This window comes from Nilaparvata lugens, chromosome 10 (assembly GCF_014356525.2).
Source record: "Nilaparvata lugens isolate BPH chromosome 10, ASM1435652v1, whole genome shotgun sequence".
NCBI lineage: Eukaryota > Metazoa > Arthropoda > Insecta > Hemiptera > Delphacidae > Nilaparvata > Nilaparvata lugens.
Window position 1 is genome coordinate 42,404,748 of NC_052513.1, and position 27,328 is coordinate 42,432,075.

The 27,328-nt window shown below is 33.3% G+C and overlaps 2 protein-coding genes across 2 annotated transcripts in view; one reads left to right on the plus strand and one right to left on the minus strand.

Moving 5' to 3' along the window:
• LOC120353380 overlaps positions 1-27,328 on the minus strand; it is a 437,229-nt gene that overhangs the window by 138,932 nt on the left and 270,969 nt on the right. The gene's annotated exons all lie outside the window — the stretch shown is intronic.
• On the plus strand, positions 621-25,790 carry LOC111058785 (chromobox protein homolog 3-like). Its single transcript, XM_039436904.1, has 6 exons — positions 621-1,108; positions 4,874-5,007; positions 6,227-6,313; positions 11,265-11,432; positions 13,373-13,669; positions 25,583-25,790. Exons 2-6 carry the CDS (start codon positions 4,909-4,911, stop codon positions 25,589-25,591), a joined length of 660 nt encoding a protein of 219 aa, XP_039292838.1. The 5' UTR covers positions 621-1,108; positions 4,874-4,908; the 3' UTR covers positions 25,592-25,790.

Here is a 27,328-nt window from a genome sequence, read left to right on the forward strand (position 1 = left end):
TTACATTACTGGCCAGATAACCGTAGCATATACAAGTAGAATACTACCAGAGACAAGAATAATATAGTAAGTATTATAGTAAGTACTTATCCTTCATCTATGAAGGATATTGAAGCCTAGTAATAGATAAGTAGGTAAGATAGCTTACTTATCCTTCATCTATGATACTACGTAGAGGAAGCGCCACGATTGAATTTTGGTTAGTAGGAAACGCCACGCTTGATTGGTTCGTATGAAACGCCACCGTTGGAAGTGCCACGTAGTCCTTGAAAAAATGACGAGTCTACAGTTTGACAGAAACAAAAGTCTCTTCCATAGTAGTTCAACTGGAGACTTCCTTCTCATTCTATCCTTCTCTCATTCTCACTTCCTCTCTTTCTATCCTTCGATCCTTCTCACTTCCTCTCTTACACAGTCTCTTCCTCTCCTTTGATCATTCTCTCTTTCTCTCCTTCAATCCTTCTCTCATCCTCTCTTTCTCAATCTCATTCACTCCTCTTCTACACATCATCACTGCTTCTCTTCTCCCTTCCCCCTTCTCGTCCTCACTCCCACACTCTTTCTCCCACCCCTTCTCAAACGTCCTCTTCTTCTGTCTCTCTCTCTTCTCACGTCCGTAGCTTGACCTTGAAACAGTTCCGCTGAAACTCAAGTCTCCAGACCTCTTCCCCTCTCACCCAACCACCCTAGCTTTCTTATCTTCCACCCTAGTTTTCGAAAGATAAGACGGTTGACTGGGACTCTACTGGAACACTACTCTACAACAGTGCAAGGTCCCTTCAACATTTCTATAGACCAGTAATTTACATTTCTGTAAACCAGTGTGACTCCAAGTAGAGGTTAGTTCTTCCTTCAGTTTACTGCATCTACTACTGTCTACACAGTGTGACTCCAGTAGGCCTACTCAACAGTAGAGGTTATAGTTCTTCCTTCAGTTTACTCCATCTACTAAATTGTCTACAAGAAAACTAGTCCTACTACCGGTGTACCAAAATCATCGACATAAAACCCTGAAGATTGTCAGGTTTTTGCTCATCGAGAATCGAGATTGAAAGGCTCAGCAGCTTAGCCTACATCAGGAATTCGACTCTTCATCCTACATCTTCTGGTAAATATGCTTGCATTTCAACAGTAGCCTACAATTTAAGGCTGTGCAAAGGATAAAAATAAACTTTCTACTGGTGATATGTTTCATAGTTTTTCGATTTGTATATCATCAAGCTATCAAAATGAAAAAGTTTTCTCAGGAAAACATTTTTTCCGATCATTACTTTTTACTTTCCTTGCCCTATTACCATAGGTAAGGAAAGTATTGCTTTCCGAAAAAAATTAAGGTACCTCAATTTCTAAATTTCTATACGTTTCAAGGTCCCCTGAGTCCAAAAAAGTGGTTTTTGGGTATTGGTCTGTGTGTTTGTGTGGGTGTGTGTGTGTGTGTGTGTGTGTGTGTGTGTGTGGGTGTGTGTGTGTGTGTGTGTGTGTGTGTGTATGAGTGTATGTGCGTCTGTGTACACGATATCTCATCTCCCAATTAACGGAATGACTTGAAATTTGGAACGTAAGGTCCTTACAATATAAGGATCCGACACGATCAATTTCGATCAAATGCGATTCAAGATGGCGGCTAAAATGGAGAAAATGTTGTCAAAAACAAGGTTTTTCACGATTTTCTCGAAAACAGCTCCAACGATTTTGATTAAAGTTATAACTGAAATAGTCATCAATAAGCTCTATCAACTGCCACAAGTCCCATATCTGTAAAAATTTCAGGAGCTCCACCCCATCTAAGCAAAATTTGATTTTAGATTCTCAATTATCAGGCTTCAGATACAATTTGATCAAAAATTTTCAAGTGGAATAGATTGTGCATGAGAATCTCTACAATTAATGTTCAGTAACATTTTCACCTAAAATTGAAAATAATCTTGAAATTCCAGAGAATGTGATTATCCAATTGCAAACTGTTGATTCTATTAAATGATTCACTATGAAGAGATAGCAGACCTCGTGTGTCTCCAGCGTTATTACCCTGTCACCAGCTGGCTCAAATCTTTGAATAATTGTAGTAGACTTGAGATGCGCGGGAACACTAGCGTCAGGTGATCAATTTTCATAACAGCAAGGAAAGTTGTGTGAGTGCGCCACACCCGATTTTTGAGATATGAGCGCCTAAAGTTCAAATTTTTGGGACAGAACATTTCAAATTCGTTAAGAAATAAATCCATGAGATTCAGAGGATAAATTTTTCATGGTATTGTTGATTTGATAAAAAAATTTCTTTTGAAAACATTAATTTTTGAGAAAGTTATGTAATCTACTAAAAATAACTCAAAACAAGTTATTTTTGGTAAATTGAATAAATTTATCAAAAATTGATATTTTCAGGAAATTTTTGTTTTATTCAATCATCAATACTATGAAGAATTTATCCACTAAATCTCATGGATTCATTTCTTACCGAATTTGAAATGTTCTGTCCCAAAAAATTGAACTTTAGGCGCTCATATCTCAAAAAGTAAGATCGGAAAAAAATGTTTTCCTGAGAAAACTTTTTCATTTTGATAGCTTGATGATATACAAATCGAAAACCTATGAAAAATTTCACCAGTAGAAAGTTTATTTTTAGCCTTTGCCCAGCCTTAATCTCTCTTATAGGTACATGCCAATAGTTTGTCCTACTAACTTTATTATCTTTACATAATATATTAGTGTTTTAACTATAAGTTTCATGTACAGTATGCAAACTTTCATATTATCTCTCTTCTTTGTTTCTTTTTTCTTTTCCTCTTGAACTCTTCAGTATTAGTTACATACGTCTTTCTTTTTCTTTTATCTGCTACTATAAGTTTCATATTTGCAAGGTTTTCTACTATTTTGTTTGTATAATTATTGTTTCCAGTTTTCTCCTAAAACTCAATAGTATATTAGTTAAAGCTGCGCTTACACCAAAGTTATTAACAAAATGTTACTATAACTTAATCCTTATAGATTCAATTAGATTGAACATAACTTATCATACACATGATGAACATATGTGTTTGTCAAGTTCCGTTCAATCTAATAGAATATTTAAGGATTAAGTTATTAACATTAAGTTGTTAACAACTCTGGTGTAAACGCGGCTTAAGTTACCTATTTCATTTTGAATGAAAAAGACTAAGAAATTGTCAAAAAACCACTGATTTATTGATAATTAGAAAGACCGGTTTCGGTTATTACACCATTGTCAATCTCTGATAAACTGAGTTCTCTCTTGAACAAACTGAGTTTATCATAGATTGACAATGGTGTAATAACCGAAACCGGTCTTTCTAAGTATCAATAAATCAGTGATTTTTTGACAATTTCTTAGTCTTTTTCATTCAATATGAATAATTACCACAATATTAACTTCTCAACTACACAAAAATTTACCTATTTCATTTTCATTTTTATGTATTGTTTTTCAAATTGCATGCTCAATGTGCGTTATGAGAGCAATAATGGGATTCAGTTCCTGGTGCCCTCAAATTTATAAATTTTCAAATAAATAAATAATAATTGTACGTGGGAATAGAGATCGATTGAAGAGAATTATGAAATGATTGAAATAAAATATAGAAATTGAAAAACCCGATTGCAAGATTCAGGACCTTTCGTCACAAATATTATGATCTTTGTTTTATATATTCTGGTAAATATTGCATTTGTATACAAAATATAATAGAAAAAACTCAAACTCAAATTTCAAAAGCACTATAATGAAGTGAAAATGCACTTACTCGCTATTTAGTATGTCCACATTACAGTAAGTTTCTAAGATGATTACCCACACCAGGGTGTGAATCAAGGATGGTATATACAATATTCTTAGGTGTGAATCACTGATAATCCGTGAGCTTAATAGTATAAGGACTACTTTATAATAGCAGTATTTGATTAGCATTGGTGGTGTTATCTATGTTTATAATTCAGCTATTCGATCTCAATTATGAAAATCTATTATTTAATCATTGAAAAATATATTTTCCTACAGTTACCTTGAAAAGTGGCCATTTCTGCACTGATTACAGAACGCAAAGAATCACTTTTCCGCTCTAGTGCGGGAAAAATTTTTCTGCACTCCAGATTTGCAACATGGCAACGCAAAATACTTAGTAGGTTATATGGAGCAACAGTGCAGCAAAATCAAAATGAAGTTGGTAACAGTGACTGATGTGGCTGCTATAGTGAGCAGAGGTGCAACGAAGCACAACGAGCAAATTATTAAGTATATATTATAACCAAGGACAACGAGGACTTTAGGATTTTAGGATTAAGGTTTTTATCAATAATAAAATTACACAGAAAAACATTTGATGCATTTCAGGCAATTTTACCCATAATTACCCACTTTTCAATGGTAACTGTAGGAAAAACTTAATGTGAAATACGTGCGCAAAGTTCCTCTGCTGCACTCAAGAAACCATTCCGCCCTCGCCTACGGCTCGGGCGTAAACGTTTCTTTCGGTGCAGCAAACTGTCACTTTGCGCACTAGTTGCACAAATAACTATTCCTTGACATGGAGTGTCATTCTAATAGTATCTTGGATTATTGACTATTGTAAAGACTGTATAAAGTGTTTTTACTCTTAAAAAATAAAGAATTGAATTATGTTCAAATTTAAAGACTGTATAAAGTGTTTTTACTCTTAAAAAATAAAGAATTGAATTATGTTCAAATTTAAAGACTGTATAAAGTGTTTTCACTATTAGAAAATAAAGAATTGAATTATGTTCAAATTTATCATCTTACATGTTTCAAATTTCATTATCAGTTTCATTATGAAACTGAAGATTTTCATAATCTTACAATTTCATTATGGAACAGAAGATTTTTCATTGATTTTTTCAGTTTTCCAGAGCTTCTCCAGAGTTTTCCATAGTAAAATGAGCAAAAAGGAGTTTGTGGTTGAGCAAATCCTTGCCAAACAGGTAGTTGAAAATGAAGTCCAATACCTGCTCAAATGGAAAGGGTATCCAGAAGAGGTAGGTAAAATTATTGTAATAAACCAAAGACCTTAAAGATGCATAGACTCACATGCAGCGCTAGTGTGGTACTTGGAATTGAAATCCGCCATTGAGGGGGCAACCCATAAGATTATTACATACCAATGCCACCAATGCCTGTGTGATCTATAGTATTACAAATATTATTTATATAATATCTCGTGCTAAAATAACCCAATGGCGGCCTTCAATTTCAAGTAAGAGCTATCATTGGGAAGGCATAGGCATTGTGGGTCTATATCTCTTTAAGGTCTTTGGAATAAACTAAAGATTTTCATAATCTTACAATTTCATTATGGGACAGAAGATTGTTTCATTGTTTTTTATCAGTTTTCCAGAGCTATGAAAGTTATAGTTAACGTATTACAAATTTCTTCAGTTCCTTGGTAAGGGCATAGAAAAAATATAGCATAAAAATATATCCCATAGTATAAGTAGTTTATGTTCCAAATTTTAAGCAAATTCTTTGTTAACTCAAGCCGATTACTGTCGACTAATGTCTATTATTACTGTTTTGTTGGGGTGAGAAAAGAACGGCACAGTATGAGAGACTACCAGCGTCACATAGCTTCACGAACAATATATACTATAGGACTATCAGCTTGAGTTAACATTGAAAATTGGAACATAATTTCCCTATACCATGGGATGTCTTCTTGTGCTATCTCTATGGTAAGGGTTACTTGTATTTATGTAAAAATTTGAAAAATATATAAAAGTAGGCCTATCCCTTTTCTACTTTATTTTATTTCTCAAGACATGACTCACTTGAAAATGACATCAGTCGAAACATGTAGTGAGAAATAAAATAAAGTTGAAGAAAGGTTACATAGAGTTTTCAATTCTCACATTCAAATTTCTTGTACATATTATTCATATTCTTTATTGATTCATACAATAAGTAAAAAATAATAGGGAGAGAAAAAATAAGGTAATTTTATTTATAATCTATTTACTTATTTCAAATTTCTTATTGCGACATGAAGTAGCCAACTGTTTGTGATTTATTTTCCTTTTTATTTTTTGTAATTATTGGTTTATATTGTTTTTATTAATTTGTACAAAAGCAGCCCATATAAGTGAACTGTTTTTATGATTCATTTATTTATTCATTTTATTCATCTATGTATTTATTATTTCATTCATCAGATGGCTGGTTGTAGCCTGGTTGTATTTAGCCAATTCATATTATTTTTAGGAAAGTACATGGGAGCCTGAAAAGAACATTCAATGCCCGAAATTACTCAAGGAATTCAATGAGAAGTGTTCTCGAGAGGAGAATAATGTAAGTAATCGATTATAAAATTTATACTGTCTTCAGAATGTTGTGGAACTTCTCAATGATATGTCGAAAAAGTGATTACACAAATATTGTCAAATCCACAAAAAATAGGATGACTTTAAATATACAGGGTGAGTTATTCACTGAAACATAAGATAACCTCTAGCTACATTTTGGACTGTTGTATAAATTAGTATTGGAACCGTTTTGGGCGTAATTTAGCCTGTGGTACTTTTCTGTAAGTTGTATAATTCTGAATGATTGAATAGATAAATAAATAAATTGAAAAAAACAACATAAAATTATTCCTCCACTCACAGATCAGAGAAATCACTCATCATCGAATGTTTATAACTCATGAATAGAAGTGAATTTTGCCAATGTGATGATATATTTTTATTATTATTATTATTATTATTATTATTATTATTATTATTATATTGTTCCTCTCATCAAGTACTGAGATTTTGAGCGATTTTAATCTTTCACCACTTTTGCAAAAATCCATTCATGGATTTCATGAAAATTCAAATCTCCCAGATTTGGATGATATTCGGGCTCTGGATAGAGGTTGACCTAACAAGTGTTGTGCTATAATATGAGACGTTTCGCTACAATACAGGGTGAGTTATTTGCTGAAACATAAATGTAGGACGCATATAGTGGGGTTCACTTCATAATGGCAGTGGTGAAGAAGCGAAACAGTTTTGCCTTCTTTAGAGTACATCTAATACCAGTATCACAGTATACATACAGTATGGAAACTTGGCTAGTACCCTGGCGCAAATATCCGCCATCTTGTTAGGAAGCGTCGCATTGTAATAGTATTGATGGCAGGTTCGGATCACTTTAATGATCCGGATCATTGATCTCATTCACTGCCACGAGTCAATCAGAAGACCAGGATTGGAACTTCCCAAGGTCACGTGACGTGTTTAGTATTGGCGTCATGTAAAAAGCATTGGTTAGATAGGCGATTGATTACATTCTGTATATTCTGTGCCAGTATATCTGATGTAATATTAACTCTTAATTCTTTCAAAATAATCAACTAGAATTTATTTATTGAGAAAATATTTTTTCACTAAATTATAAATTTTCATGATTGAGATTAAATATTTTATTAATATTAGTTATATCTATGCATTGTTAAAAAATCTGTTGTGGCGCACTCACACAACTTTCCTTGCCGTTATGAAATAACCGGGGATGCGATATTTTTCACATACTCACTCGCTCACTCACTTTTTTACTATCCACAGCTGTTTCAGCCAAGGATGAACTATCCTTTTAATGTCGTTCAGCGAGTTTTCCCAAGGATGAGACCTAGTGCAATCGAATTATTATATCATAAACCTACTATGTTCCAAATTTCGTGAAAATCGTTAGAGCCGTTTTCGAGATCCGTTGAACATAAATAACCAGATATAAAAATATAAAATATCGAGCTTCGCTCGTTATTTTTATTTATTGATAAACAGAACACAATTCTCTAAAATGATCGTGTTTATATTTCACAGCTGGCTATATGTCATCTTATGAATTTCGGGGATGCGATATTTTGATTTTTCACATACTCGCTCACTCACTTTTTTACTATCCACAGCTGTTTCAGCCAAGGATGAACTATCCTTTTAATGTCGTTCAGCGAGTTTTCCCAAGGATGAGACCTAGTGCAATCGAACTAATATCATAAACCTACTATGTTCCAAATTTCGTGAAAATCGTTAGAGCCGTTTTTGAGATCCGTTGAACATAAATAACCAGATATGAACACTTTACTGATTATATACAGGAGGAATAAGCTACACTTTGAAAAAATAAATTATATGTAGGTCATTTTTCGATAGAAAATTCCATTTTTAACAATGATGTGCTCCTGAATTAGTATTCATAAATATGGCTAGCTAATACATTACTATAGTAAAGTCCACGTTATAATGGCAGATGAGAAAGATGGAGAACAACGTTGCCGATCTCTGTCTTCTCAATGCCTTCTGTAATACCTTCTAATACCTTCTATAGATGATCCGTATAAAATTTCAAACATACTAAACAATGATTTTGTAGGGATGGTTGACACTCATGTCATCCCTTATCTAACCAAAAGTGACGTAACAGATGAGAAAAATGAAAAATTTACAAAATTATCATTTAGATGTAAAACAATAATTGAAGAGAAGGACTTAAGTAAAATAATAGATTCGATAAAACCAAAGTGGTCAGCCGGCTATGATGACATACCAATAAAAATAATCAAGGATGCTAAGTCATCACTCATCAAACCTCTTTTGCACGTAATCAATGCCTCAATTATAACTGGAGTGTACCTAAACGAATTAAAAATATCAAAAGTAATACCAGCATATAAGAAAGGAGATCCATCTGACCCTCTCAACTACAGACCTTTGGCCATCCAACCTGCCCTATCTAAAATATTTGGAAAGTGTGTACTAGTTCAGTTAATTGATTATTTTGAAACTAATGGTATACTTGACAAAGAACAACATGGCTATAGAAAAAACAGGTCAACCATTACTGCTTTGATAGAGTTCATAGAAAACATTTTAGAAAACTTAGATGAGGGATTAAATACTGTAGGAGCATTCCTGGATCTAACCAAAGCATTTGACAGTGTGAATCATAAATTATTATTAAATAAACTTCAAAATGACGGAATTAGAGGTAAAGAGCTTAGCTGGATCAAGTCATATCTAGAAGGACGGCAACAGTATGTAAATATAAAGTATACAAGCAATAAAAATCAGTACAATATTGGATCAAACTTAAAATGTAATAACTATTCTGTACCACAAGGATCGGTGTTAGGTCCATTTTTGTTTCTGTGCTACTTAGGGGGGTTGCCTAAATATATGTGAGATTTAGTTGAAAATAGTAAATCATGCTTATACGCTGACGATATAAGTCTGTGCATTGCTGATAAGGACTGGAACACAAAAGAAATTAAATGTAACAATTCTACATCATTAACTAAAAAGTACCCAAATCACAGACATCTGCTACTTAATGATAACAAAACAAAGTTCCTCCATTTTACTTGTGGAAATTCAGAGGTAAAACAACTTAATTCCGTAAATAATAAGAAAGAAATTAAATTTTCAATTCTAAATCTTGATAGAAAGCAATCATGCAAGCCATTCAGGATGTATCTGGGTGTTATAATTGATTCTCATCTTAGATGGAATTATCATATTGATGACAAATGCAAAAAATGAAATACCTCATTTTCAGATTCTACAAAATCAATTTGATAAACGACATAGAAATAACTAAATTAATTTATATAGCGTATGTACAATCTATTCTACAGTATGGGATTCTGGCGTGGGGGGAGCCGCGGGCTGTCATATAAACAAAATTTTTGTAATGCAGAAGCACATAATAAGGGCAGCTTTGGGTAAACCTAGACTCTATCCAAGTAGTGAGCTTTTTCGGGAATTGGGAGTACTTACTGTGAGGGAATTATATAGTAAAAATATTATCCAATATGCATACAAAAGTAATTTCAGACTAGAAATACGAGATGCACCATACAACCTACGAGGCATAACGATAAACCGGCAAAGGGTAGACTTAGATGTATGCAGGAAACAATTCAAATACAGAATGAATAAAATTATGCGTTTAGTTCCAATGAGAATAGTAGAGATGAGCTGCAAAAAATATCACACTAGAGAATTTGATGATTGGTTGAAAGCAAATACTATATTGTAATCCTTAAAACAGTAACCCTATCCAACAATATATGCTTCAAACTAAAAAGTGAGCTGCCATCTTGAAGAATAAAAAAATTTAAATAAATGAATAACTGATTTCTATAAATTGAGCTGAATTTCAATCCGGGAAAAAAATAAATACGAGAATAAATCATCTAAACTTCAGTGTATTTGCTGTTATCATATTGATTTACATTTTCTTCAATCTAGAAAATTTTATGAAAACAGGAAATATTATTTCATGATAGAAAATAAATACAGTATACAAAAACAAATAGAGTTTTAGGGTTTCTGCAGATCACCATCAGAAATAAAAATAAAATAAATGAGGGAAAATAATAAAGGGAGAGTATATCCCTACATTTTTACAATAAATTCCCCTACAAGGTCGATTATTGTTATGTAATGTCTACTGCTTCACTATTGTTATATATATATATATATATATGTTGTTTTTAATGTAGAAGTTATATCATTGTGACTCAGGTTTATGCTACAAGAAGATTATCATTGTGATATGCCATTGTTACTTCTGGTTCTGTTTTTATAATTAATATACTCAACAAATTTACGGTATTGTATTTTTCAACATTGTAAAAAATAAGCACAACTCGCACTCCGCGCTCAGATTTTTCTTTGCGGGTGCTATTTTTCCGTAAATAATTAGTTAATTTTTGTTTTGTAAAGTGTTTTTATGGAAATAAATTTTGATTTGATTTTGATTTGATTTGAGCATGCTACAATATAAACGAGTTTACTGTAAAAAAATGAATTTTATACAGTCACTAATTTCTCTTTAGCTTAAAGTTAGTTTTTAGTTTTTGACTTTTTCATGTATGTTTTGGAAATAAATAAATGATTGATTGATTGATTGATATAAACGTGTAGCTGATACAGGTTCATTTATGTAATATTAACTGTTCATTCTCGTTTAAAATAATCAGTTATGTTTTATTAAGCAAGAAATTATATTCTTCAATCATTTCATGATTAAGATGAAATATTTTGTGAATTGATTATTGATTCTACATTGTTGAAAGACGATCTGGCAAGAGAAAGAGATAGTGCTATCCGCTTTGTTTAATGATAGACAAGGATAGCAATACCATTGCTAATCAATCACTGCCATTATAACGTGGACCTCACTAAAGAATTAGTTTAGTTATCATGACTTGTAGTTTATTAATCAATCAACTGATACATTGAATTTATTACAGGAAAATACATGGGAACCAGAAGATAATTCAAGTGATAGTGATGAATTAAAAGAATCCGAAGATGAATATATCGCAAAAGAACGCCATAAAGTAGAAAGGATAATTAGTAAAAAATATGAAGATGAGAAAGTATGGTTTTTACTCAAGTGGGAAGGATTTCCGGAAGAGGTAAGAAATTATAAACATTTTTAATCCCAAATTTTATCAATTCATTTGATTTAGACATTATCTCAGGAATCAAAAGAGGAATATCACTATACAGAGTGTCTCAGAAGTAGTGTCGAATATTCTAAGGTATTGTTCCTGGATGATAGGAGACTAAAATGACGTATTTGTAGTGTCCAAAACTCAGCGGTTATACTTATAGCTGCCATTTTGTCTTTTTTACCAAGGAATTTTTATCTCGAGAACGAAAAGTTATATTGATCTGAAATTTGGCATGAATATTTATGCTATAAAGACTCAACTTTAAAAAATAGAATGAACAGTTTTCTATGTAAATTTTCAAAATGGCGGCCATTTTAAATTTTTGATTGCAAATTCTACGAGAACCGTTCATTAAAAAAAATGTAAGACAGACAAAACAGTTAGCAAATTTTATCAAGATTTCAAGGATATCTTATTTATCAAGATTGGTCGAAGAATAACAGAGAAATCAATTATTTTCGTACTGCATGCATGACTATGAACAAACAAGATCATCTGAAAAACATTGTAAAATCAGCTGGATGGCCATATGGAGCCATACCGAGTTTCAAAGCTTCATCTTAAATACAATTTGAATTGAAAATTTAATATTGATGTTTAAATGGTGACAAGTGGTCATGCATGCAGTACGAAAAGAATCGATTTCTCTGTTATTCTTCAATCAATCTTGATAAACAAGGTATCGTTGAAATCTTGATAAAATTTGCTACCTTTTTTGTCTTCTGTTTTTTTTTTTTAAAGAGAACGGTTTTCTTGAAATTTACAATCAAAAATTTAAAATGGCCGCCATTTTGAAAATTCACATAGAAAACTGTTTATTCTATTTTTTAAAGTTGAGTCTTTGTAACATAAATATTCATGCCAAATTTTAGATCAATACACCATTCGTTCTTGAGATAAAAATTCCAAGTAAAAAAACAAAATTGCAGCTATAAGGATAACCGCTGAGTTTTGGACACTTCAAATTCGAAATTTGTAGTTTCATATCATTCAGGAACAATACCTTAGAATATTCGACACTACTTCTGAAACACTCTGTATAAGTGCTCATTCTCTTGAATAGGCTGTAGTGAGATGTGAGATCCATGTTATTTACAGTAGTCGACAGTAATCGGCTTGGATAAAAAAAGGCTTGAAATTTGGAACATATAAACTACCTGTACTATGGGATATCTTCTTATGCTACCTTTTCTCTATTTTATCACCAAAAAATGATACAGTTTCATCACACATGATACAGTATCAACACTATTTGATACAGTGTTATCTCAACTTGATACACAACACCATAATTTGATACAAAACTTTGAATGAATTCTACAAACCATGGGATATCTTCTTATGCTATCTTCTCTCACCATTGATGATGCATTATCACAAAAAATGTTACAGTTCCACCACACATGATACAGTATCAACCCTATTTGATACAGTGTTATCTCAACTTGATACACAACACGATAATTTGATACAAAACTTTGAATGAATTCTACAAACCATGGGATGTATTCTTATGATATCTTTTCTCTATTATATCACCATTAATGATACATTATCACCAAAAAATGATACAGTTTCACAACACATGGTATTGTATCAACACAATTTGATACAGTATAATCTCAACTTGAAACACAAAACCATAATTTGATACAAAACTATGAATGAATTCTTCAAATTGAATGAAAAAGACTAAGAAATTCTCAAAAAACTACAGTCTTCTGTAAATTATTTAGGTAGTCTTTTCCATTCAATATGAATAATTACCACAATATCAACTTCTCAACTACCGTACACAAAAAATAATTCTACAAACCATTGGGATATCTTCTTATGCTATCTTTTCTCTTTGATAATCATAATTTTCTCTTCTTAATATTATTTAATACTTTCACGTTCAGGAGGCTACATGGGAGCCCGAAGAGAATCTTTTCTGCAAAGATCTCATTGAAGTTTTCGAAACGGAGAGATTCGAAGCAGTGATTTCTGGCCAAACTTTGGACGACGCATCCGTAACCGGGTTTGATCAGGGGTTAGAGCCCGAGAAAATTATCGAGGCAGCCCTGATCAATGGGGAGATCCACTACCTGATTGGGTGGAGTGGAAGTCCCGAGACGGATGTCGTGCCGGCCAAGTTGGCAAACCTGAAGTGTCCGCAATTGGTCATCAAATTTCATGAAGAGAGGGTGACTTGGGAGGTAAGGACCACAATAAATTAAATCAAACTTAATTAATAATATTACTCAATTAATTCATTCAATATCGGGGGACCGAGCTCAGCTCTGGAGTGTAAAAGCATAGAAAATTTGTAACAAAGATTGAATTTATTGTTTATATTTTTTTATTTATTCATTTTCTCAGTCGTACAATTATTTTTACAGTTATATGAGGAGGCACAACAGGCTTATGCCCAAAACTATCCCTTTTCAAATGTTCATACTACAGTCCAAATTAAAATCTAGGTTAAGCTACTATCACTCATCAAAATAACAATTTATTCACACTTCAAAAAACAAACACATCATCAATTACAAATAGATATACAATGAATTCGATTTAGAATGATATACTATGTTTGCTACATTATTCGTTAATTGACCGAGCGAAGTGAGGTCTAAGATTCAAGTCGACGGTTTGGCATTTCTCTTAATGTTTAAATGTTTATATTATGTTGCGCATTTACGGCGAAACGCGGTAATAGATTTTCATGAAATTTGACAGGTATGTTCCTTTTTTAATTGCGCCTCGACGTATATACAAGGATTTTGGAAATTTTGCATTTCAAGGATAATATAAAAGGAAAAAGGAGCCTCCTTCATACGCCAATATCAGAATAAAAATCAGACTATAGAATTATTCATCATAAATCAGCTGACAAGTGATTACACATATGTGTGGAGAAGCCAGTCTACTGCTGCATTTCCATTAGGTCTATTGTTTCAATCAGGTACTTGTGGATGAGAATACTGCGTGAGGTCTACTGTTCACAGAACTACTAGTATAATATTGTGATGAATCTTTCAAATAGATCTCATGAAAAGAGAGAAAAATTGTGATTACCTTTTAAAATGAAAGAATTTGCTAAAGGAATAGTTAGCGACCGAGCGATAAAGCTTACTTATCAATAACTGTATATTAGATAAGAGTACCGTTCTGTACTGAATATTTTTCTAGGAAAATTATTCAATAAAATTATAATTATTTTGCGAATAAAGCACAAATTATTTATGAATCGCTCACTGATTTTGAGGTTACACTTTGTTTACTATCGATCAGATGTTTTTAAAACAGTTCGAACGCAGCTGACTGATTCAAAGCATTGTCAAATGTCATGCCGGTTTTCATGCAAGGTAAAATATCATTCCAAAAAATTATAAAACTATCAATAAAGGATCAAGAATTTCAAAATAAAAAATAAAATGTATGTATTATTGTTGAAATTATTTATTATTTAAGAAATTATATTATACGTCAGGTCTTATTGTAACTAAATAGGTCATAGCATGAAATTATATTATTGATAAAATGGCAGAAATTAATTATAATAATCTCAAACCTAATAAAAATTGTACAAGAGTATTAATTCATTAACGACTTAATTCAACTGAACCACATGGTAATTAAATCTCTATGGCAGGTCTAAGCCAATCACAGTGCATAGAAATAGCACCAAGACGGTGATCGTTTGAAAGCAACACATGTTAATCTATTATCAGACACCAACCCTGCCTTATCAGTTACACTAGCACGTGTACATTGTATGAGAGGAACTATGTCTAGAAGATTAAGCAGTTTTAAGAATTACATAAATTAAATTATTATTGTAATTAAAGGAATTGTATTCTACTACTTGCCACTGACGTCATGTTTACGTCACAAGCGTTCTACCAATGGCAAATTTTTATGCAAATTATTACATTGAGATTCTGAGAAGCAAGGTCTAGCCTAGAAGCTTAGAGAAAAGAGAGCACTTCCCTTTTGAAATCCTCACCGTGCAGATCTCTTTTTATAGTTACCAAAGACCTATTTGTGAAAATTTCTTTTGTTCGATTTTAAATGTTCTATTTGTGAGCCGATATTTTAGGCCAATTTATTTGTTATTCGTAAATTTCTGTTCTCATCAATCGATAAATTTAAAAGCTTAAAGTAAATTATCCCTTAATTAATTCGGTGAAGGAGATATTTAAATTAAAATTCCCCACGTGCTGAAACCGAAGCCTGGATTGCCGCCGATCAAACGATTTTTTGATTTAAAGAAGAAAACCACGACGACCAAGGAATTTCACGTGAGTTATAAGTCATAAGGGGCCCCAATCTACGCTTCGAAAATATTTCAGTGCAGAAAAACATAAATTTTTCTTCGTTAAATTATTGGCCACGCCGACAAGCGCTTTTAGTTATTAAGAGCCTAAAATTTATTCATATTTAATTTCTAAGAATTTGTAGTTGATTAACTATCCTCCGCTGCCTGAACCACGACCCCGAGCAATTTTAAAATATTTTATAATTCATTTTTCTCACTATTTTTTTTTCAAAACTGTTAAACTTTATCAATTGTAAAATTCTGTTGAATCACGCATGGTATCATGCAAGCACAAGAAATTTTTTAACTATTCTGTTAATGCTAAATTATTATCAACCTGTAAATCAAATTCTGAACCTGCACTGTATGATTACATATTTTATTGTAATATATTTCAGTTTTGTTAATTCGCTTTCTGAGTTCGATTATTTCTTAAGCCTGTCAATTATTGTGTCTGATACGTTCTATATCATCAAGAACCGATCGAATACGATCATTGAATAATTGAATTAAGCTGGATACTGGAACAGGTCTAAGTGGATGTAGCGAGTGGGGTCAGATCGAGATATTTATTCTTTGTCCTTACCTGCTCATATATCAGCTTTTATCTGTTACCTACCTCGACTTAGGAGCGAACACATCAATTGTACAGCAGTGGCAGCCATAGATCATATAAATTCCTACAATAGAGCTTAAAACCCGACAAGACTCTGTTCTCGAAGTATATTCTGAATGATATTTGGTCCAAATACCATATTTTTTAATCCTTCAGAACTTATTAGAGACGCAGTCCCGTAAATTAGCTACATCGGGATTTTTGCTCGACCTGTATGATTTTGTATGCTCATTCTTCACAGGTAATAATTTTAAGGTATCCGTATTCAGTGTTTAGCGATCGCTACACTACTTATAAAAATTTCATCACAATACAATTTGTCATTAGAAGAATCAAGGGTGAGCGAGCGTTTAGGCCTCTCGTGATTCCGACAATTGTATTGAATCTTGTAGTGAATCAATCAGTCTGGTGTACACTCAGCGTCCACACACGCAATTACAAAATTTATAGCCGCTACACCATTGACTCAGTACAAGATTCACTCTACATGTGTGAAGCCATCAAATACCGCTCCACATGATTTGCCGGCCCAACGTGAGGCATTTAGATTCAGCACTACATGATTTGGCAAATCTCTCTACATATGTGAGGCGAGTAAAATACCGCTTCACATGATTTTGGCGCCCAACAGTGATAGGCATTGAAGAGGTGGATAATCGACTACGAGGATTATTTAGTTGCTCAGTATACTATAGCGCTGACAACGGGAAAATTTGTGAAAAATTCATGGTTGTGAATTTTTTCGAATTTAATATTGACTGTTCACTGTTATATAAAATAACAAGAAGTACCATACCCAATTTTTGAACGGAAAAGAAATTTATCGATTGATGAATTTTTAGAGAAAAGAATCGAACTCAGAATTTTATTATTGTGTTATTCGAAAATTGGTCATATTATAAGTCATAGGTATAAGAAATACCATAAGAAAGGTCATACTATTTAAGAGTATTAGGTCTACACCAAAACAATTTATAAAAATTTACGGAAAAGAGGATTGAAGTCATTTATATTTTTTTTAAATTTTTAAAGCATAAAGAGGGAAGTAAAATTAAATCACGGATATATTGTGGAATTCAAGCAGAGCATCACTGCTTTTATATAAAATTTTGCGAAGAATACTAGCCCTATATATATAATTGCGGCAAGAAATTATAAGAGTAAAATATTTATAATAATAAAAGTAATAAATTATAAGAGACGTACCTTCGTTACCGCATAAGTGTCCATTGTATCCTGTGTGTTATTATCATTTTTATGTTAACGATATTGCTAACTTGATTCATTTCATCACTGAACATATTATTGAAGCACACTTTTGTATTCCTTCACTTCAACAAATTTTTTTTTTTACACTATTTCAATTTCTGATCATTCACTTATAATCGTTTCACATAACCTCACATGTTTGTGGTCGTTTCAACGCACTTGCACCTTCACATCATCCAATAAATTATGGAAGTACCACACCGCATCCTGGAACCCACATCGGCGACTTCAAGGACGGAAGATGTCGCGCGGGATAAACGCCCATGCATTGCCGTTCCAGAGGTCCGGACGCCCGCATCTCATGTCATAGAACCATTGCCGCCATCCGAAGACCACACACCCACCCCTTCCGTGTTACAGATGAGTCTCATCCTGGAAGCATTGAACGATATGATCAAAGAAAGGAAACAACTGAACGAAACACTAAACAATATAAATAAGAACTACGACCAAATAAAGGAAGTCAAACAAGCAAGCAGACGCGATACATGTATGGAAGACCAACCTACCGAAAATGTCAAGGCTGAAGTCGCGCCGCACCCTGCAGAACGCCGAGAGGGACCGGACGACATCGCCTGCCAAGCTGAGGACGTCATCCAGGGCATAGAGGGACATCCCGTACCACCGCGCGCCGGACACCAGGAATCCAAGGACGTTGCCCGCCGAGTGGAAGAGCAGCCCGGACCGCCGACCGCACGTATCTCCCATCCACCAAGGACAGCACCTGCAACACATCAAATCAGTATCCATCAAAAACAATCAGAAAACAACATTAGAACAATTAAAATCCGCATAAAGTCAAGACCACACACAAGCAGCAAAACAATTCAAGAAAGAAGAAGAATATCTAGAAGAACCTACAACCACCGCCGTCATGTTAGGCTAAAATCTTACATCACGATTCCTACCGACATGCAAGGAAAAAGGAAGACGATATCCAGAAGAACCTACAACCACCGCAGTCATGTCCGGTTGAAATCAAACAGACTATACACCGCCATGCAGGAAAGAAAAATATCATCAAGAAAAACCCACAGACACCACCGGCATGTAAGGTTTAAAAAGATCAAACTACATGTCACCGGTAAACAAAGAAGGACAACATTGGCTGAAGAGATCTACCTACTTCGCCGGCACATTCGTTTTAAGCCAAGTTTGATAAAACGGATAGTTGCAAATTGGAATGGAACATTGAAGGACACCGAATCAAATTTAGATGGGGGCTTAAGAAAGAAATAATGTTTTAATCAACTAGAAACTACATTTGTGGAATACACCAGTTATCAAACACTTCATGATCACAGCCTACACATCAAATCATTACTTTGCAGACTAGCATCTTTCTACTGCTGCCTAATCATCAACATAACCTAAACTTCGCCGCATCTCAGCTAATAATGAAATATTATAAATCCACATCAAATGAAGAAATTATTATCAACTTTAAGTCAAGAAAACAAAACTACAAAACAACTTTAAAAATTTACCAACCTGATCAAGCCATCTGCCTCGTGTCAGAGTCATCACCGAAACAATCGTCTAATATCATCTGCACAACTGAAAAATAGAAACAAGAATTATAGTATCCACGAAAAAATAATTATAAATTAGAAATCAGATGAAGTTAGTAGTGAATAGGAAGAAAGAAAATAAACAAAGTTTATTTGAAAAAATGTGTAAATCTAACCTCGAAATACAGAATCCATAGAAAAATCTATTTAGAACCAACGCCTGTTCGATAATTTTCTTCGTCCCACCAACCAATGTGTACGAAATCCTAGAGTCAATGTTAATGGAATCAAAGCAATATCGTTAGTTAATTATTGTAACCTATTATTTAATGTGGAATTATAAGTAAAAAACACAAACAAAAAAAATATATATTTATGTTAATTTGCACGAAATGCGCATGTTCTGTGTTATATGAATGTATCTCTAAAAACTCCAAAGAAAATGAAATTCTTACCTTCAAATGTGAAATTTATTACTGTTGCATCAAAAGATCATGAATTGAAATTCAAATTGATAAATATAATCTTAAGGACTTAATATTTGTAACCAACATTGATAAAAATCAAGAAAGCCATTTCAAGTGTAACCCTGTTTGTACGCAACGTACTAAGCGCAAATAAGAAATTGCTCGAGTCAAACGGTAGACGATTGTCAAGTCACCGAAGTAAAATCACACTCTCACCCAATCTATGTAAAAGCTAAACCAAAGAGTCGAAACCTGTAATAACTATGAAAAAATGATGAAAGTCTATATTTGTTGCGAATACTATTCAAATCTTAAGAAGTAATATGTGAAATTTTGTATATTTGTTATAGTTATGGGTCTGCTCATAAGCCACCCGTGAATGGAAGTTGTGGAGTTGTTTTAATGAAGGATCCAAAGAGACCTCATTAATTATTGTATTTCGATTGTATCCAATGGAAGGAACAATCAATTATTTATTTTCTCGTAGCCAAAAGTGCACGATATATTGTTTTTAGTGTTAAGTGTGGAGTTTTCGTAGAAGTAAGGAGATGAAATAGTGTATTCATCACAATATCGGATTTTTCAAATAGTCATTGTTTCGACTCGTCTCCCAATTACCTATTTAAAATATCCTGGGGGCTTTTGTGTGATGAATCTTTCAAATAGATCTCATGAAAAGAGAGAAAAATTGTGATTACCTTTTAAAATGAAAGAATTTGCTAAAGGAATAGTTAGCGACCGAGCGATAAAGCTTACTTATCAATAACTGTATATTAGATAAGAGTACCGTTCTGTACTGAATATTTTCTAGGAAAATTATTCAATAAAATTATAATTATTTTGCGAATAAAGCACAAATTATTTATGAATCGCTCACTGATTTTGAGGTTACACTTTGTTTACTATCGATCAGATGTTTTTAAAACAGTTCGAACGCAGCTGACTGATTCAAAGCATTGTCAAATGTCATGCCGGTTTTCATGCAAGGTAAAATATCATTCCTAAAAATTATAAAACTATCAATAAAGGATCAAGAATTTCAAAATAAAAAATAAAATGTATGTATTATTGTTGAAATTATTATTATTTAAGAAATTATATTATACGTCAGGTCTTATTGTAACTAAATAGGTCATAGCATGAAATTATATTATTGATAAAATGGCAGAAATTAATTATAATAATCTCAAACCTAATAAAAATTGTACAAGAGTATTAATTCATTAACGACTTAATTCAACTGAACCACATGGTAATTAAATCTCTATGGCAGGTCTAAGCCAATCACAGTGCATAGAAATAGCACCAAGACGGTGATCGTTTGAAAGCAACACATGTTAATCTATTATCAGACACCAACCCTGCCTTATCAGTTACACTAGCACGTGTACATTGTATGAGAGGAACTATGTCTAGAAGATTAAGCAGTTTTAAGAATTACATAAATTAAATTATTATTGTAATTAAAGGAATTGTATTCTACTACTTGCCACTGACGTCATGTTTACGTCACAAGCGTTCTACCAATGGCAAATTTTTATGCAAATTATTACATTGAGATTCTGAGAAGCAAGGTCTAGCCTAGAAGCTTAGAGAAAAGAGAGCACTTCCTTTTGAAATCCTCACCGTGCAGATCTCTTTTTATAGTTACCAAAGACCTATTTGTGAAAATTTCTTGTTCGATTTTAAATGTTCTATTTGTGAGCCGATATTTTAGGCCAATTTATTTGTTATTCGTAAATTTCTGTTCTCATCAATCGATAAATTTAAAAGCTTAAAGTAAATTATCCCTTAATTAATTCGGTGAAGGAGATATTTAAATTAAAATTCCCCACGTGCTGAAACCGAAGCCTGGATTGCCGCCGATCAAACGATTTTTGATTTAAAGAAGAAAACCACGACGACCAAGGAATTTCACGTGAGTTATAAGTCATAAGGGGCCCCAATCTACGCTTCGAAAATATTTCAGTGCAGAAAAACATAAATTTTTCTTCGTTAAATTATTGGCCACGCCGACAAGCGCTTTTAGTTATTAAGAGCCTAAAATTTATTCATATTTAATTTCTAAGAATTTGTAGTTGATTAACTATCCTCCGCTGCCTGAACCACGACCCCGAGCAATTTTAAAATATTTTATAATTCATTTTTTCTCACTATTTTTTTTTTTTCAAAACTGTTAAACTTTATCAATTGTAAAATTCTGTTGAATCACGCATGGTATCATGCAAGCACAAGAAATTTTTTAACTATTCTGTTAATGCTAAATTATTATCAACCTGTAAATCAAATTCTGAACCTGCACTGTATGATTACATATTTTATTATAATATATTTCAGTTTTGTTAATTCGCTTTCTGAGTTCGATTATTTCTTAAGCCTGTCAATTATTGTGTCTGATACGTTCTATATCATCAAGAACCGATCGAATACGATCATTGAAATAATTGAATTAAGCTGGATACTGGAACAGGTCTAAGTGGATGTAGCGAGTGGGGTCAGATCGAGATATTTATTCTTTGTCCTTACCTGCTCATATATCAGCTTTTATCTGTTACCTACCTCGACTTAGGAGCGAACACATCAATTGTACAGCAGTGGCAGCCATAGATCATATAAATTCCTACAATAGAGCTTAAAACCCGACAAGACTCTGTTCTCGAAGTATATTCTGAACGATATTTGGTCCAAATACCATATTTTTTAATCCTTCAGAACTTATTAGAGACGCAGTCCCGTAAATTAGCTACATCGGGATTTTTGCTCGACCTGTATGATTTTGTATGCTCATTCTTCACAGGTAATAATTTTAAGGTATCCGTATTCAGTGTTTAGCGATCGCTACACTACTTATAAAAATTTCATCACAATACAATTTGTCATTAGAAGAATCAAGGGTGAGCGAGCGTTTAGGCCTCCCGTGATTCCGACAATTGTATTGAATCTTGTAGTGAATCAATCAGTCTGGTGTACACTCAGCGTCCACACACGCAATTACAAAATTTATAGCCGCTACACCATTGACTCAGTACAAGATTCACTCTACATGTGTGAAGCCTTCAAATCACGCACTACAATATGTATCACTAACAGCATCTAGTTACTATTCTGGACTGAAGTAAACATGTTTTCTAAAAAAAGAGAAATAAACGAAAATAGTTTCTCTTGCTGAATTTTTCTTCTCGTGAGATCAGCTGGATGATCCCACACACATGCAATAGTTCACTCTCTTCCATTACGGTATCGACAGACGACAAAATTTCCAGCTGTTTTTCCAAGGACGTATTTATCCTTTTAATGTCCTTCAGCGAGTTATCCAAGGGTTGAGACATAGTACAATCGAATCTTCATATCATAACTCTACTTTGTTTCAAATTTCGTGAAAATCGTTAGAGCCATTTTCGAGATCCGTTGAACATAAATATATTGCCATATAACCACATAACCAGATTTCACATAACCATATAAATATATATACGGTATACAGAAATTGCTTGCTTAATATAATAGGACAAATGCAATAGGTATGGACCACAATAGATCAAAACAAACTTAATCTATTAATCCATTAATTACTTTATTAATTCCTTCATAAATACAATCATCGGTTTTGGTGATAAGAGCTAGATGGAAAGAAATAATGAAATATAGGCCTATTAGAAACGAATAGGTGATACCCGTGCACCGCTAAGATCTGCTTAAAGCACACATAGATTGAATTCAGTTTTATAAAATGAGGTCCAAGTTATAATGACAGTGGAGAAAGATAGGAGAACAACGTTGCCGATCCTCAGTCTTGTCAATGCCTTCTATAGACGGTGTAGCTGATACAGGTCTGGTGATGTAATATTAACTGTTTATTCTCGTTTAAAATAATCAATTATATTTTATTAAGCAATAAATTATATTTTTCAATAATTTCATAATGAATTTTCATAATTAAGATGAAATATCTTGTTAATTAATTGTTAATTCTACATTGCTAAAAGACGATCTGGCAACAGAGCAAAGCGAGACAGAGATAACGTTATCCACTTTGTTGAATGATAGACAAGGGTAGCAATACCATTGCTAATTAAACACTGCGATTATAACGTGGACCTCACTATAGTTTAATGCTTTGATATCAGAAGTATCAACAACTTCAAAAGTATCAAAAGTTCAACTATCAAAAGTTTGAGGAGCTAAATGCTAAGTTTGAAAGACAAGATGCCAGGTTTGATCAACAAAATAAGATTGACAATCTGAAACAAGATCAAAATGTTAGATTTGATGATATGAAGCAAGAATTTGCTAACATAAGACAAGAGCAGGTTAGTATAAATTCTTTATTGAACTGAATAATGTTTTAATTGAAAACTATTTGATTGGGCTTTTATCTAAAGTAAATTTTTTATCATAATTGAATGAACGAGCGAACTTCGGTACCCCGATATTTGATAATTAATAAAATACTTCATCTTAATTATGAAAATTCATTATGAAATTATTGAAAAATAAATGAATTATGTGATGAATGATTATTTTAAACGAGAAGAACAATTGATATTACATCAATAAACCTGTTTCAGCTGCCGTCTATAGAATTCATTGACAAGACAGAGGATCGGCAACGTTGTTCTCCTATCTTTCTCCACTGCCATTATAACGTGGACCTCACTATAGTATAGCTATCTTCTCGGGAGACAGATAATCTACCTTACTCAAAAAGGTATTACAGCCATCCTCTATAGAAGGCAGTGGACTCGGCAACGCTGTTCTCCTTTTTTTTCCACTGCCATTAATACAGGACAGCTCTCTCCTGGTCTTCTGCTGTGGCACAAGATAGAGTCATATTTTAGTCATGATACTTCAAATACCTTTCAATCAATCAATCCATTTATTTAGCCTGGCGATACAGTAGGTCACAAAATATTCCATAAAATTACGATACATAATAAAATCATAATTTGGTCAAAATACATAATAAAATCAAGAATAAAAAATAGAAAAAATACTTTCCTTGCCCTATTACCATAGGTAAGGAAAGTATTGCTTTCCAAAAAAAATTAAGGTACCCTAATTTCAAGTTTTCTATACGTTTCAAGGTCCCCTGAGTCCAAAAACAGGATTTTTGGGTGTTGGTCTGTGTGTGTGTATGTGTGTGTCTGTGAACACGATAACTCCATTCCTAATCAACCGATTGACTTGAAATTTTAAACTTAAGGTTATACCATGAGGATCTGACGATAAGAAATTCAATAGAATTGAATTCAAAATGGCGGAAAAAATGGTGGATAATTACTAAAAAACCATGTTTTTCACGGTTTTCTCGAAAACGGCTCTAACGATTTTCTTCAAATTCATACCATATGGATAGAGCTATTCATAAGCCCTATCAACTAACATTCAAGATTCAAGATTCTTTATTGCCAGAACAACTTTACCACTTACTTACATGAGTCTCATTTCTGGGAAAATTGCAGGGGCTCCGTAATATTCTTGAGAAAAATGGCAGATAATTACTAAAAAACCATGTTATTCACGATTTTCTCAAAATAACTTGACCGATTTTTTTCAAATTCATACCCTGTATAGTTATTTATCAGCTCTATCAACTGGCATGAGTCTCCTCTCTGTAAAACTAATGGGGGATCCACTCCATCCTTGAGAAATGGACTTAGTAACCTCCTTCTCGTGCATGAGGTAGGTAGGTAGCGCAGTTCATAAAAAGAACACATAGTCGAGATATTTCATCTGTAAAACTGCTGTTTTGACGACTTTAAGAAAATGACGACTAAAAAAATCATCGAATTCCACAATTTACACAAAGGAAAAAGTACTCTGAAAACAATTATATATACAGAAGTCTGATCGTAGTTTCAAATATGAGCAAGGATACCACCCCAGATTTTTATGTAGGCCTACAGTACCTCATAATTACTAATCACTGCTCACTCTTATTACAGGAGAACTGAAATCTGGAAGAACTGAGCCCTCCTCGATGGACCAATGGATGCGGATTCTTGCTATAAGCTCATCACTCCACAGCACTGTAAATATCGACCATATCTCACTTCTATAGTGAGGCCCACGTTATAAAATGGCAGTGTTCAATATTTTCTTTTTTCAAATTCAAATTCAAATTAAGTTTTATTCACAAAATCATTACAAATACAGTACATGTATAAATAATATTAAACACTCGTGAATTTTCCCCACATAGACAAGGCTGTGTGTGTGTGTGTGTGTGTGTGTGTGTGTGTGTGTGTGGTGTGTGTGTGGTGTGTGTGTGTGTGTGTGTGTGGTGTGTGTGGTGTGTGTGGTGTGTGGTGTGTGTGTGTGTGTGTGTGTGTTGTGTGTGTGTGTGTGTGTGTGTGGTGTGTGTGTGTGTGTGTGTGTGTGTGTGTGTGTGTGGTGTGGTGTGTGTGTGTGTGTGTGTGTGTGTGTGTGTGTGTGTGTGTGGTGTGTGTGGTGTGTGGTGTGTGTGTGTGTGTGGGGGTGGGGGAAAGAGGAATTAGCAATATTATATTGCTATCCTTGTCCATCATTCAACAAAGCGGATAGCGCTATCTCTTTCTCGCTTTGCTCTATTGCCAGATTGTTTTTTTAACAATGTAGAAATATAATTAATTAACAAAATATTTAATCTTTATTATGAAAATTCTATGAAATCATTGGAAAATATAATTATTTCTTGCTTGATAAAATATAATTGATTATTTTAAACGAGAATGACCAGTTAATATTACATCAATAAACCGGTATCAGCTACCCTCCAAAGAAGGCATTGACAAGACAGAGGATCGGCTACACTGTTTCTCCTATCTTTCTTCACAGCCATTATAACGTGGACCTCACTATAAAATAGTAGTTAATGGAGTAAAAGTTACCAATGTGAAGTAAATGTAAAATTAATGTAGGCTAAAGTAATGTGATGTTAAGTCTGAAAAATTATAGTTACTGTAGATTTTTTTGCTGTACATTATAGTTTTAGTAATGTAGATAGGAATGAAGTTATTTTGTGCACATTTTTTTTCTCTAGATCGTTATTCTAAGTTCTATTCTTTCTTATTGTACTTATTATTCTTATTTAGAAACACACCAATAAACTGTGAATATAGTATCATATATCTATCTATATATAGAAGCGAAATGACACTCACTCACTGACTGACTCACTCACTCAATCACTTGCAGAACTAAAAATCTACCTGACCAAAAACGTTCAGATTTTGGTAGGTATATGTTCAGTTGGCCCTTTAGAGGAGCACTAAGAACGGATTTGGAAAAAAATCCAAAGATACTTCCAAAATCTGCGTTTTTCCAGCGTTTTCTCAGCTTTATCGAGAACAAATAAACAGAAAATGTTCAAATTTAGTGCAGAAGCTCTGCTAGGGTGTAGGCCTAATAATTTTGTGTTAGAAGGAATTTGCTATAACGTCAAATATACGCCCAAAATTAGCGTTTTTCCAGCGGTTTTTTGCTTTTTCTCAGATTTATCGAGAACAAATGAACAGAGAATGTTCAAATTTAGTACAGAAGCTCAGCTAGGGTGTAATAATATGTTGTGTTAGAAGGAATTTGAAATAACGCCAAAGATACGCCCAAAATTAGCGGTTATTTTGCGTTTTCTCAGTTCTTTCATCAAGTGAAAATGTTCAAATTTAGGCTAGACGGATATGGCAAGCGAAGCGAGCCTGACGGCCAGTGGT

Excerpts from the sequence above, each read along its gene's own strand:
- LOC111058785 (XM_039436904.1), top strand. The coding sequence starts at position 4,909 with ATGAGCAAAAAGGAGTTTGTGGTTGAGCAAATCCTTGCCAAACAGGTA. Across the intron at positions 5,008-6,226 it reads GGAAAGGGTATCCAGAAGAG|GAAAGTACATGGGAGCCTGA; the intron begins GTAGGTAAAATT and ends TATTATTTTTAG. Across the intron at positions 6,314-11,264 it reads GTTCTCGAGAGGAGAATAAT|GAAAATACATGGGAACCAGA; the intron begins GTAAGTAATCGA and ends AATTTATTACAG.